The sequence below is a fragment of the Tauraco erythrolophus genome, chromosome 3, assembly GCF_009769465.1.
Source record: "Tauraco erythrolophus isolate bTauEry1 chromosome 3, bTauEry1.pri, whole genome shotgun sequence".
NCBI classification, from domain to species: Eukaryota; Metazoa; Chordata; class Aves; order Musophagiformes; family Musophagidae; genus Tauraco; species Tauraco erythrolophus.
The window spans coordinates 9,821,193-9,834,324 of NC_141467.1; the positions used below are offsets into that span (position 1 = coordinate 9,821,193).

Here is a 13,132-nt window from a genome sequence, read left to right on the forward strand (position 1 = left end):
TACTTAATTTTTTCGGAACTTTTAACCAAAACTGAGTTGGTTAACAAATAAAATGTTTTGACTTTGAAATCTCAGCTGCTTTATTTAAAAACTGAAGTCTCAATTAAACAGAAATTTAAGATTTCCCAGATTCATCTAAATCCTGGGTTTATGTTCTTCAAATATTAACTGAAAACACACAAGGTGGAAGTCTGTCTTCCTATAACTGTGACTGTAAACATAGTCATCCAGAAAGAGCAGCCAGCTGTTCTGAAAAGGTCTGATTCCACTTAAACTGTCTCAAGATTAGCTGAATGACTCATAACAGTTATTATTTGAACAGATAGCACCTAGAAGTTTAATTAAAACTTTCTACTGCATTATTTACTATGTGTAATAATTAACAGCCCTTTTTTTTGGTCATTCTTTTTAAGAATCACTAATATCTGTATAAGCCTAGTAGTCTCCAAAGAAAACAGTGGTGGCCCACACAGAAAAACTCACAGCTCAACCACCTGCTTTGCAGGAGTTTAAAACGCTATCGCCTGTCCCTTTATCCAAGAACAACGCAATCCCAGGGAGACCCAGAGGTTTTATTTTCTGTACTTTTAAGACTTTGCTGCAAAGCTCGATACCGTGCGTTCACTCCTACGCTACTATCACTGATGCCAGAACAATTAAGGTGAGGGTCCCAGCCCGCCAAGGAGCTTACTGCTGCTTTCAAAAAGCCTCTAGCTGCAACTTCGGGGATCCAAACGTTTCTCAAAATCTGTTCTTGAACCAGTCTGGGCTTCAGGTGTGTTTCTACCTGGCTTCGTTCGGACACTGGTGTGAGAAGGAAGTGGTTAAAAAAAAAATTTGCTTTTGCCTAGAGTTGATTAAGAAGGCATAACAAGGACACTTATGGTTAAAAATACATATATAATCCCCGAGAGCGGTGGAAAGTACATTGTACATCTTTGAGCGCGGTAAATCCCCTACCCGAGGTAAGAACCTGAGGGACTGCATGGTAAACTCCCTATCGAGGTAAAAAAGTGACGGACTGAAGCCAGCTGGAATCAGAGGGGGAGAGAGGGGGAAGTTCATGCTGATGAAGACTTCTGACTTCATCCACACCGACCCCGGGGAGGACCACCAGGACAAACTGCGCGTGATTGGTGGGAGGAGGGAGTAAGGCGGATCTATGTAAATACTAATAGTAATAGCTCCTCCCTGTCCCCCGAGCTAATAATGAATATGTAAAAACATTTATGAGTACGTAACGGATTACAGTATAAATCACCCGCTGACGACCCGCTGTGTCGGCTGCGGCCATGCGCCCGGCGCTGTGATCTTTGCTCCACTGACTTTGTCCGCGAATAAACTACGTGAAAACTATTTACGCGGGCTCGTTTCTCACACTGGGAACGCAAAACAAGGGGCATCCCGCTCTCCCCAAGAGCCTCAGGGCGCCCGCGCTGTCCCGAGCAGCTCCGCACCGTCACGCGCCGCGCGAGGCCCTCCCCACAGGGCAGAGGGCGGGCCACACGGGGAATCAACCGCTGCGAGCTCGCGCCGCCCGCGGGAAAGGCGGGATCTGAGCCCCGCCCCGCCCCCCCGCCCCGCCCCTCCGGCCCGGCTCTGGCCTCCGCCGCCGGAGAAGGCCGGGACGATGCTGGAGACGCTACGGGATCGGCTGCTGAGCGTCCAGCAGGACCTCACCGCCGGGTGGGTAGCATCTCCGACCCGGCCCTGTGGGGCTGGCCGGGGGAGCGGGAGAGGGACCCGTGCCCCGCGGCCGGGCGGGGAGGGGGAAGCAGGTGACCGGGGGCCGTAGGGGGGTGGGGCGGGGACTGGCCTGGCGGGCGGGAGTGAGGAAGAGGAGGAGACTGCGGAGGTGGCACTGCTGGCTGGGGCTCTTCCCTCTCGCCGCGGCTGCACCCCGTTCGGTGCTGGGACGGGTTGGGACTGCGTCCGTCGGGTCTAATCCGCCGCCCCCACCTCACAACCCCCTTTGCCGCCTCGTTGGAGCGGCTCATGGCGGAGTAGTCAGCCCTGTCAGCTGCCTGGCGGCCTGCAGCTGCGGTCAGGGGGTGAGGGGAGGAGGTGCCGCGGCGTTCGGGAGGCAGCTGCGGTCACGGGAAAGAGAGACTGCTGTTCCGAGGGGATGAGGAGGATGTGAACGAGGTCAATTAACGCGCTTGAATTTTTTATGAAGGAGCTGACCTTCAAGGTTTTATGGATTAATGTAACTGCTTAAAGAGCGTCCTTGTGCTCTGTTAGGTGTATGGAGAGCTTGTCTCTCCTTGGAAGAGGAGTTACTATCACTTGGGGAAACGAAGCACAGAATAAGCAGGAGCAGCTCCTTGCTTACATTAAAAAGGAGAAGGATACTCTTCCTACGTTGCCTCACAAGGTTGGGTTTTTTATGTAGCTATTTTTAGTACAAGCAGGTGGCCCAAACGAGCGTTACTGGAGGTCAGTGGATGGGCAGAGAATAAGGTCGTGGCTGTGCTGCAAAACCGTTGGCTCATAATGAGCCACAGGAGAGTGTCATGTTGTAATCAATTACTTTTTAAAACTGCATGGGCTTTGGTAATACTGGGACTGCCTTGTAATACCCTTACGGTAAACATTTATGTGTCATGACGGATGTCTGTGTACTCCAGAAACATAACATAAATAGTTTATAATGGCTTATTGGTATTGGCACTCGTATATGATGGTCAAGAGAAATTGATAGGATAAGCTACCGATCAGCCAGATAAATTGCTTCTATGTTATCTGTCTTGTCTTAAGAAGCAGTAATTGAATATTAAAATGCCTTAAGAATACAGACTAAGGCATTGCTTTATTGCTGTCTGTCTTTCTGTTTTGTGTTTGTTTTTAGAACTTTGCACAGGGTTTGATGCCTCAGTACAGTGTAAGGTTCTTTTGGAAAAGGACCTTTTGTTTTTCACATGATGAAGGAGGACAAAAGGAAGGTCATAACATGCTGGATCCAATGGTCATTTAACTCTGTTTCTCCATGTATTTATGCAGTGGAATCAGTATGTTTCTATTTAGTCTCTCATTTATCTTCTTCCTTGTATTACAATGTTTTGTTCTGTTTCAAGAACAATCTCCAATTTCAGCATTTCCATCTTTGTGTTTAAGCAGTTCCATTAATATGCCCTACTTGGATCGTCTCATCTTTAGTTTTTTTTTTAAACTGGAGCATATTCTTTTTTTGCCATTGGGAAGTTGTGTCTTGGAGCCATAGTAGCAGAGGCTGTGGAGAACATCGGGCTTTTTCCTGTAGTGTCCCCATGGAGTCAGGCCAGAAAGTGACTTGTCCTGGTTTACTGCTTTTCCCTTCCTAGACGATGCAACTGCAGTGTCATAGTGTGCTGGACTACCCCGTTCCCTACCCCACCAAAGTGGTAATAGAAGTCATTTTATGCTGTTAAGACTTTAGCTCAAAATGGTCAAAACCCAAATAAAGCGTTTCTAGTGCCAAGAACGCTGGTCCAGTTGTGGCCAACTTGTGAACTACACGTGAATGCTTGCAAAGTGGAAGAGTTGGATTTCTTGAAACATTGGGAGGAAGAAGCTTCTCTAGTGTTTCTAAGAAAAGAATACAACTTCCAAAGGAATAAAGGAACGTTTATGTACAGCTGAAAAAGATTAAATCTGGGGTTATGTGATCTAAAGAAAGAGTAATTTAGGATTATTAGCCATTTCTGTGTACAAAGAAGTGATCTCCCTCCTCTACTGCTCAGCTGTGTCTGTTGTCTACTTCTGTGCATTGTGTGAATGAAGTCTTTAGGTTTAGACCCATTTACCTGCTAGCAATCTTTTGCAGGAGGAGGAAAAAAACAAACAAAAAAACATAACAGCTGTGTTTGTCTGTGCTCAGGCAGTAATTTGTGAGCTTCTGCCAGCTTGAGTGATGTGGCTCAGACTGCCTTTACTTTGTATAGAGAACATGACTGAAAGGGAGCCAATATTGTGTGGCCCAGTGACAGATCCTTTAACCTTTGCTTCTGACTGCCTGGCAGATATTCTAGTAGGAGAACTGGTAGTTGTGACCCAGCATTCCCTTCAATCCCTGTATGTAGAGGAGTGCTGCTGTTACAGGCAGAGTGTGTACTGGGGAGTGTGACACAGGAGAAGGACAAATTGCAGAGCTTTCTGCAACGGTGGTGTTCTTCCTCAGAGGGCTGTGGTTGGTGCTACTTGGCTTAACCGAGACCTGCCTTAGCATGTCTTTTCTCAAATTGTCAACTACTTATTTTAATGTAGAGCTTTGACGTTTCTTCTTCAAGTTTCTGGAAATTGGTGGTAGTCAAGACTGGGGGAGTGATTTGGCTCACCCTAGAAGCAGCCTGAATATCTGTATATTAGGGTGTTTCTCAGTCACATATCTCTGTGTCGTGTCTGGAGGATATCTTTGGAGCTCGTAACGCGTTTCCATCTTGCTTATGTCTGTGTGTTCTTTATTTCTTCCTAACCCTTGCTGTCCTGGACAGCTGGGGTGCCAAGGGGTGTGGAGACTGACGACACCCATCATCTTGGTAGTCAGAGAATAGCAGGAGGTTTTGATTCTCACTCTGCCATGCCAACTTGACTAGCACATACGGGTTAACTGTAAAAGAGTAAAATGTGGAAAAGAGTTGTGTGGGTCATTTGTTGTTGGTTGGAGTGATGGGGTTGGTTTGTTTGGTTTGGTTTTTGTTTTTTAGGAGCAATATACCATTCAGTTTTAAGTTGGCCATAGATGAAACGAGCCTCAGATATGCTCAGTAGCAGCGCACGGTGGTGATGCTGCTGGAGGTTCTGATAGTTGGCAGAAGAAGAGTCATGCTAGTCCTAGTTTTGTGTTGGCAGACTTATGGCAAGTGGGTACCAATATCTCTGTGTGACTGTCATACTTTTCCTCGGCACATCTGCCTTCTTGTAAAGGGTGTTCTTCAGAATTGATTATTTCCATGCAGATCTTTAATACCTGTCTGCTAAGGAACCAGTATAGAGAGCTGGATGACTTGGATATATAGCTCCCATTAAACTTTTCGTACCCAATTGCATGATGCACTTGTTGAAAAGTCTCATAATTTAGAAGCAGTGTAGGTGGAAATAATTTCATATGACAGCCTCCACAAAACTAAGTAAAATTTGATGTATTTGTGAAATAAGCTGAAACGAAATGAAGTATAATAGGCTGGAATTAACACATTATGTGTTCAAACAAGTTGTTCTCTGTTTTTGGTGTTGGAAATGTCTTAATGGTTTTGTGTTTTGATTTACAGGTTGAAAACTTTGGGCGACAAATCAAGAGAAGCTAAAAAAAGCAGGCAGAGGTACTTCTGAACATCTTAATGTACAACATTGATCTAGAATATTCTTGTTAAAGAAAAATTTGAAAATTACTGATATATACAAGCCACTTGCAGACACATTTGCGTATAATTTTACAGAATATTATTTTGATAACAGAAAAGCTTAACCCTAATATTGAGGAAATACGTTGCTTAATAGGACCTTGATTGATAGGCTGAAATAGTTTCTGATGGCTATCAATCAATTTATGACTATTTAAATTACATGAATATTCAAATGTCACTGTAGTAATTTATAAAAGATTCAGGTTGCAGTACACTGAAATGTAATTGTTTACAATCTCTGTGAATCTCATGTAGTAAAATTATAATTCATTTTTTTTTTAGTGCAAGAACAGAAATTATGAGCCTTTTTATTGTGGAAAATACATGTATAATGGAGTATTTCAATTATCTGTTTAATCTCTGTTGCAAGAAGATTTAAGAATTGTGGTGGGTTTTTTCATCCTCCACATTTTAGTATATTATTCATTCTTTCAAACCGTGTTAACTGTAGGGAAAGACTATTTAATGTCTGTAAATGACATCTGTGAATGTTGCTTCTTCAAATAAGCTCAGATGTGCTTTAGTGTAAAGCACGTTCTTACTAAAACACAATGTGTAAAAACAAACTAGTTTTAAAACAAGCCCTGAACAAAAAAAAAAGACATCTGAAATAAACTGTATTAACTTCCGAAGCTTGATATTTTGGATGTAAATGTGTTTTAGCAGAAGACTGGTTGTATTGACAAGCCACAGAAACTAAACTTAAGAATGAGTGAAGGTTTGAATAAAAGTTTTAGGCAACTACTGTCTTTGTATGTTTCCAGTCCATAATATTTTGGTTCATCTGGTGTACTGTAAATATCCATCACTTTTTGAGAAAAGCACTGGGTGAACCAACTGTATCGTCACAAATCAGGGAATGCCAGGGTGACTTCTGCTTTGCTGGTAAAGTTCTGGGACAAACATAGCTTCGCTTGGTTGTAAGGATGGCTGTGAGTCAGGATCAGAGGAGAAGCCCATAAGGGGGGTGATATGATGGAGTTTGTTACTGACCATCTGATGAGGGAGTGAATGATCATAGAATCATAGAATGGTTAGAGCTGGAAGGGACCTTCAAAGGTCATCTAGTCCAACCCCCCTGCAACAAACAGGGATATCTCCAACTAGATCAGGTTGCTCAGGGCCTTGTCCAACCTGGCCTTGAACGTCTCCAGGGATGGAGCATCCACCACCTCTCTGGGCAACCTGTTCCAGTGTTCTACAACTCTCATGGTAAAAAATTTTTTCCTAATATCCAATCTGGATATGATGTCTTCTCTAAACAACCTGAGGAATTCTCTGTGTTATTAAACCTCCATTCTTTGGGGGGGCTTTTAACTTCCTTGACATCTGCTGAGAGGACAGCACAGCAGGATGCAATCAAGAAGAGTTCTGGAGGATGTCGGGGATAACTTCTTGATACCCCCTTCATAACTTCTTTGGCATGCAGAAATAGCCTTAGGAAAGCCAGAGCTCGCCTAGAATTGACGTTTATAAGAAATGTTAAGGACAAGAAGAAGAGCTTCTAGCCCTGCATTGGTAATAAAAGCCTGAACAAATAAAACGTGGGATTGTTGATGAATGGCATGGATGATTTAGTGACAGGGAATGTGGATGTTCTTGGGATACTCAGTGCCTTCGTTGCTTCAGTCCTCACAAATAAGGTCTACCAGTCCTCTGTGCTTAGCGAAAGGAAGAGTCTTGATGACTAGTGTATGAAGATCAATTTGGGGAACTCAACCCCTAAAAGCCCATAGGACCATATAAGTCAAGAGGTACTTCATGAAATTCAAGAGGTGCAAATCCAAAGTCTTTCTCTGGAAAGAAAGTATCCCCTGCAATGATACAGACTGGGACTGACTGACTGGCCAGGAAGCAGCTTTGCTGGAAAGACCCTGGGGTTCTTGGGAGACAGCAAGCTGAATGGGAGACAGCAACATGCCTGGCAGTAGGAAAGCCAGCAGCTTCCTGGGCTGTGTGAACAGCACCAAGGGCAGTAGGCTGAGGGAGGTGATTGTCCCCTTCGTGCAGCACTCCTTCCGCCACATCTGGCCACTGTTTTGGGCCCCTGGTGTAAGAAAGACATTGATAACTGGAGCAAGTTTAGTAGAGGACCACCAAGATGGTTGGGGTTGTGTGTGAAAAAAGGCTGAGACCAGGGCTTGTTCAGCCTGGAGAAGAGGTGGATTTGGGGAGACCTAACAGCAGCCCATCATTACCTATGAGGTGATAGGTGGAACTAGACTCTTGATACTGGTACGTGGTGGGATCATGGAAGGCAATAGACAGAAGTTGAAACCAGAGATGTTCAGACAGGAAAGTTTATAAGGAAAAGCATATTTCTCATGAGGACAATCAAGCAGTGGAAGAGGTTGCTCACAGAGCACATGAAGTTTCTGTTCTCCGAGGTTTTTGAGTTGCGACTGGACAGAGCCCTGAGCAAGCTGGTCTAATCCCATACCTGGTCCTGCCTGGAACAGAAGGTTGCACTAAAGGCTGCCTGAGGTCCCTTCCGACTTCACTGATTCTATCACTTTTCCCTTAGTTTAAGGAAAAAAAAGTTTCATTTATGGTATTTGTTTTTGGTTTTTTTTCCATTCAAATTGTTTGGATGACAGTGCAAACCGGCCTTTTCTGATAATCTTCCAAGGGACGAGTCTTGGATGACATCAAGATCTTCACATAATACATTCTTAAATGTGCTGCATTGTTAATTGTCTTTAACTTATGGGAAGTTGCCTTTATGTTTCAATCTGTTATCAATGAAAATGTATTCGTCCGATAGGAGATCATTAGAGCATTAAACTGGCAAAGGTTCTTCAGCTTAGTATTTATTTTTTATGTAGAATACAGTAAGTGCAATATCTTTATTGAGGGACGTAAAAAACTTGTGTAGTAGTCTTACTTTCAGAATGTTTCTGTCCACTGTTTTAAGTTAAAACAGTGTTTAGCCTGCATGTTTGTTAACTGTGCTAAGAAATTATCTCGTAAAAGTTATTTTTAATGGACACAGTCAAAAAGAGGTAAGAAGGAGCTACCACAAAACAACAAAGAAAAAAAAATTAACCCTAGCTTTGGAATATTCTTGTAACCTAGCAGTTTAAAAAACGTGGATCACTTTTTCTTTGAAAGAAATTATTCCTTGCTGTATATTTCTGTTATTTACTGTTCTACCAAGACAACTGCACAGCTTTTTAATATTCTTGTAAGATACACTGTGTAATGCATTTTGAACCAGAATTGACAAAATGTTCGTGAAAGTGAACAGTAGGGAATGTTTTGTGCTCGGCATATCTGTGAAACGCAGGTGTGTGTGCATACATATTTTATCACAGCCTTCTCTTCATTAACAACGTGTTTTATTTACAATTTGTTTTATAGAACTGTTCAATGTTTGCCAGAGTTTTCTGCTGGACTGGAATTACTGAGCAGGTATGACCTCCCATTTCTTTGTTAGTGTCTGCTTCCTATAATTTCAGAAATAACTTCATTAGGTTAAGAAAATGAGAAGAAAATTATGGTGTTACTAATAGTTTTTTTTGATGTTCTGCAGTGAGTAGGGTGGGGGTGGTTACCAAATGATAAATATGTTTAAAGCTTGCTCAGTCCTTAGGTGCTGTCATGTTAATGAAGCAGAAGTTCTGGAGGCAAAGCAACATTTGAAAGATTACTTTAGTTCAGGGTCTAATGCACAGGGATGAAGGAGACCAGTACTGAGGCCCAGCCTGTGGTTTTAATTTGATGTTTTAAAACTTTTGCATATTTGATATGGTTTCATTCTGTTAGAATAGAGACAGTATGCCTGTCATTGCCATGAAAATAAAGTGTATTCCATGTGTATTTAATGACATTTTTTCTGAGTAACAGAAGCTATCTACCTTATAGATTTCCTTTGTAGTTTTATCTTTTTTTAAATTTAAAAAAAAAAATCTATTCTCTTTTTTTGGGGGAGTGAGATGTGATTACAATCTTGTTATCTTTTTTCATATTCTTAGTGAAATTGGACTCCGAGTAGTGCTTAAGGCTTTTATGTGTAGTCTTACAAATACTGCTGAGTCCGTTTAGTTCTTAATGTAACCTAGCAGTTTAAAAAACGTGGATCACTTTTTCTTTGAAAGAAATTATTCCTTGCTGTATATTTCTTTCTGTTATTTACTGTTCTACCAAGACAACTGCACAGCTTTTTAAACTGTTATTTTTGATAGTACCAGTAATTACAAGCACAATGGCAACCATGAAATCCTCTTCGTTTGTAAAGGGAACGCAGTAAAAATGGTCATTTATCTTTCTTCTCTTCAGATATGAAGATGCTTGGGCTGCCCTTCACAAAGGAGCCAAAGATTGTGCAAAAGCTGGAGAGGTAAGAAAAAGCAACAAGGCCATACTGGAAATATTTTAAAATGCATAAGTAATTTTAAACTAAAATTTTTTAGTACCAGTGTACTAGGTTGACCCCAGCCAGTAGTAAGCATCCACACAGCCTTGCTCATTCCCCCACCAGTGGGACAGAGGATAGAACAGGAGGAACAAAAATGAGCAAACTCATGGTTCAAGGTAAAGACAGTTTAATAATTGAATGACAGAGGAAAAAAAAATGGTGCAAAAGCAGTCACTTATAACCTCCCACAAGCAGATCAATGCCCAGCCAGTTTCAGAGCAATGGTTACCTTGGAAGACCAAACCCTTAGTTTTTATTGTTGAGCATGATGTTACGTGGTATGAAATAGCCCTTTTTGTCAATGGTCAACTCTTCTGGCTGTCTCCCCTCCCAACTCCTTGCCCACTCCGAGCCTCCTCACTGCAGGCAGAGCAGGGATGAGTGGGCAAGAGAAAAGAAGCCTTGTACAAGCGTTGTGCAGCAATATCCAAAACATTGGTGTGTTATCAACACTGTTTGGTCAGAAATCAAAGACACAGCACTGTATGGGCTGCTATGAAGAAAGTTAACTCCATCCCAGCTGGATCCGGTACAACCAGTATAATGAAGAAATGATGCTTTGTATTGCTACTTGGGAAAAATGCCAAGTTGCGTTGTTTTTTACTGTGGTTTGAAGATGGATTTGACAGGCAGCTGATGGAATGGATCAGAATGTCTAGTTCCTCCTGTTTCTCACAGCTTTTCCAGATCTGATGGTACTCAGCCTACAATTAATATTCTTAAAGTGCTAAATATAGATCTTATAAAAATAGAAATTCTCTGTGATCATGTTTCTCACAAAGTGCCATCTAGCAAGAATTATGTGAAGTTTGTTCTCCTGTTTGCTTTCTGATATTTCAATTACTATAACAAAGATCAAGTGTGAGAATTTCCTAGTGCTTTTAAAGTACTTTTCAACTGCTACATCGACACCCAGAATTTCTTGTCTTCTGGCCTTTGTTCAGATAGTTGCTATATTGAGAAGTACGACGTTGTCAGAGGGTGACAAGAAGGTGATGGTAAAAATAAGACACATCCAGAAGTTCAAGTGGTCAGTTCTTGCACTCTTCTGCCATTATTTGGAAGATTTTAAGTTGGCTGAGAATATTATTTTGAGACTGCTTATGCCAATAAATGGCAATGTAAACAGCAAATAATAGCATAAACAATGTCATGTAATGCAAACAGTGATGTCATGCAAGCATTAAATAATGTGATGCAGTGTAACCAAATGCAAAAATGATGTTTCACATTACTGCTGTAGCTCTTTAAAAGCACTGATGAGGGCTGGGAAAGTGTAGAATATATTTGGAGTTGAGGCATGTTGGTGGTTAGTGTTGGGGTAGAGCTGTTGCCTGACACTGTTGCCCTCTCCTCGTGGACACGAAACATCAAGATTTGACTTGTTTGATAAAACAGGATGGCTTTTTGACAGGGATAGGTAGCTCGAGGCATTTGGAAATGGAAGAAGTTGTTCTAAAAGAATGTCTGAAGTGGGTTGAATTGTAAATCTTTGAGAACTTCCTTTGCCCATTGCTCAGACTTCTCCAGATCTGCAACTAAATTCTACAAAAACTGAGGAATTCAGAATGCAGATGGAGCCCTAGGCTGCAGTTTTGTGCAAGAGGAAGAATGGGGTAGTGGAACTAAGAGCAGGGAAACTATAACTGAATCATATATAAGGGAAACATTTGTTACCTAGGATCTCTTGATCTTGCTGTTTTTCCTAGAAGCTGACCTGTATAAATAAAACTTTTAAACAGTGTATCCTCTTCTCATTTTGCTGTTGTATAATAAAAGTTAGGAAGAATCAAACAACAAAAATTGAACTAATGTAGAAGTGTGTTCATAAAGACTTGCAACTACTGCAGTTAAGTTTATCAGAAGAGCAGGACTGTTATAAAAGCAACTTTTTTTAAATGTCATTCCTTTAATTTTCTTGAGTATTTTGAATGTGCAGAGTTTTCAATTTTGTTAAGATTAAATTGATATGACTAGCAACATTAAACTACGTTATTGATCTGAACAGGCCTCGCATTGCAGCACTGCAGTGTTGTTATGCACCAGTACAACACTGCTGTCGAAATTCTGGATGCGTGTTATTTACAGTTAATAGAATACATAAAGTATTTCCTGCATTGATTAGTATGTTGAGAAATAGCTTTTTATCTTGCTTTGATCAATGCATTTTGATATAAATATTTCATACTACAGGGGCTTTCTTGAGCATGTTGGATATTTAATTGAGCAGCACACCAGTGGCAGTGCTATAGGGTTGCTGTGCTGGCCTTGAGCTTGCAGATGCATTAGTTCTAAAAATTAGTCAAGACACTTATAAATAGGTACCCAAATTTGGAATTAAAGTAAAGAACCTGTTTGTTTCAGCTGGTGGATAGTGAAGTTGTGATGCTTTCTGCACATTGGGAGAAGAGGAGGAACAGTCTGGTGGAACTACAGGATCAGCTCCAACAAATACCTGCGTTTTTAGCAGATCTGGAATGCCTCACGGCAAGCCTAGGTAAGGTTTTATAGATGTAACAAGCATTCAAGTCAGTACAGAGGATGAGACTGAAGCTCAACTGTTGCGAACTTTACAATTATAAACTTTAATTTTGCTTCCCAAACACATACTTTTTATTGTAAAACGGTAGTTCTTAAACAAACTAGTTTTGTAAAAGAGCAAAATTAATATGCGTTGCTCTCCCAGCGGTTAAAATTTTGTTTGTTTCATTATTTGGGAAAAAAAAAAAAGTGACAGCTGCCTATCTTGGTGTGAACAGTTGAAAATTGTTATTCTTGAAGTCTTTTTAAATTCTGAAAGATTTGTAAGTAGTGTAAACACTCGTGCATGTCGTTGCTTCTTTTTGATTGAGTCTATGTCATTTTATGTAATAATTTTTTTTAAATCATCATTTGTTGGGGTGGGGGAGAAATTTACCTGGCTTGGGACACTTCCGAGGCAGAACCTTTTTGTTGAGAGTAGCTGTTGGTTCCAAAGCTAGCCTCCATGGGCCAAGTTAGTGTACAGGATTAAGCTATTCTGAAGTGATACTTTGCTTTTTCACAGGTGGAACTAGCAATGCTGCATATTAAGGTTACCAAATTTTTCATGTTTGTTAGATGGGTTCCAATTTTTATAACTTTGCCAAATGTTAAGCTGTTGATTTAATGTAAAAGAGGAAAAGGATGGATAGATGAATTCTTTAGTGGATTATTTCTGGAAACCTCTCATACGAAACAGTTGATCCACTGTTGAAAATGAAATTGGGAAAAAATGTCTGGGCCTTTTCATCTCTGAAAAGCTCATGTTACTGAGCCTTGAAACGAGGCTGCAGCGTTTGACGAGTAGCCTTTC

General features: G+C 41.3%; 1 protein-coding gene across 1 annotated transcript in view; it reads left to right on the top strand.

Annotated features, from left to right (window-relative positions):
* The first annotated feature begins 1,630 nt into the window (after positions 1-1,630).
* Positions 1,631-13,132, top strand: part of DTNBP1 (dystrobrevin binding protein 1) — a 68,529-nt gene continuing 57,027 nt past the window's right edge. Inside the window, exons 1-5 of the mRNA XM_086609001.1 lie at positions 1,631-1,686; positions 5,247-5,297; positions 8,742-8,792; positions 9,660-9,720; positions 12,163-12,295. Coding sequence (XP_086465127.1) covers positions 1,631-1,686; positions 5,247-5,297; positions 8,742-8,792; positions 9,660-9,720; positions 12,163-12,295 — 352 coding nt within the window. The remainder of the gene's footprint in view (positions 1,687-5,246; positions 5,298-8,741; positions 8,793-9,659; positions 9,721-12,162; positions 12,296-13,132) is intronic.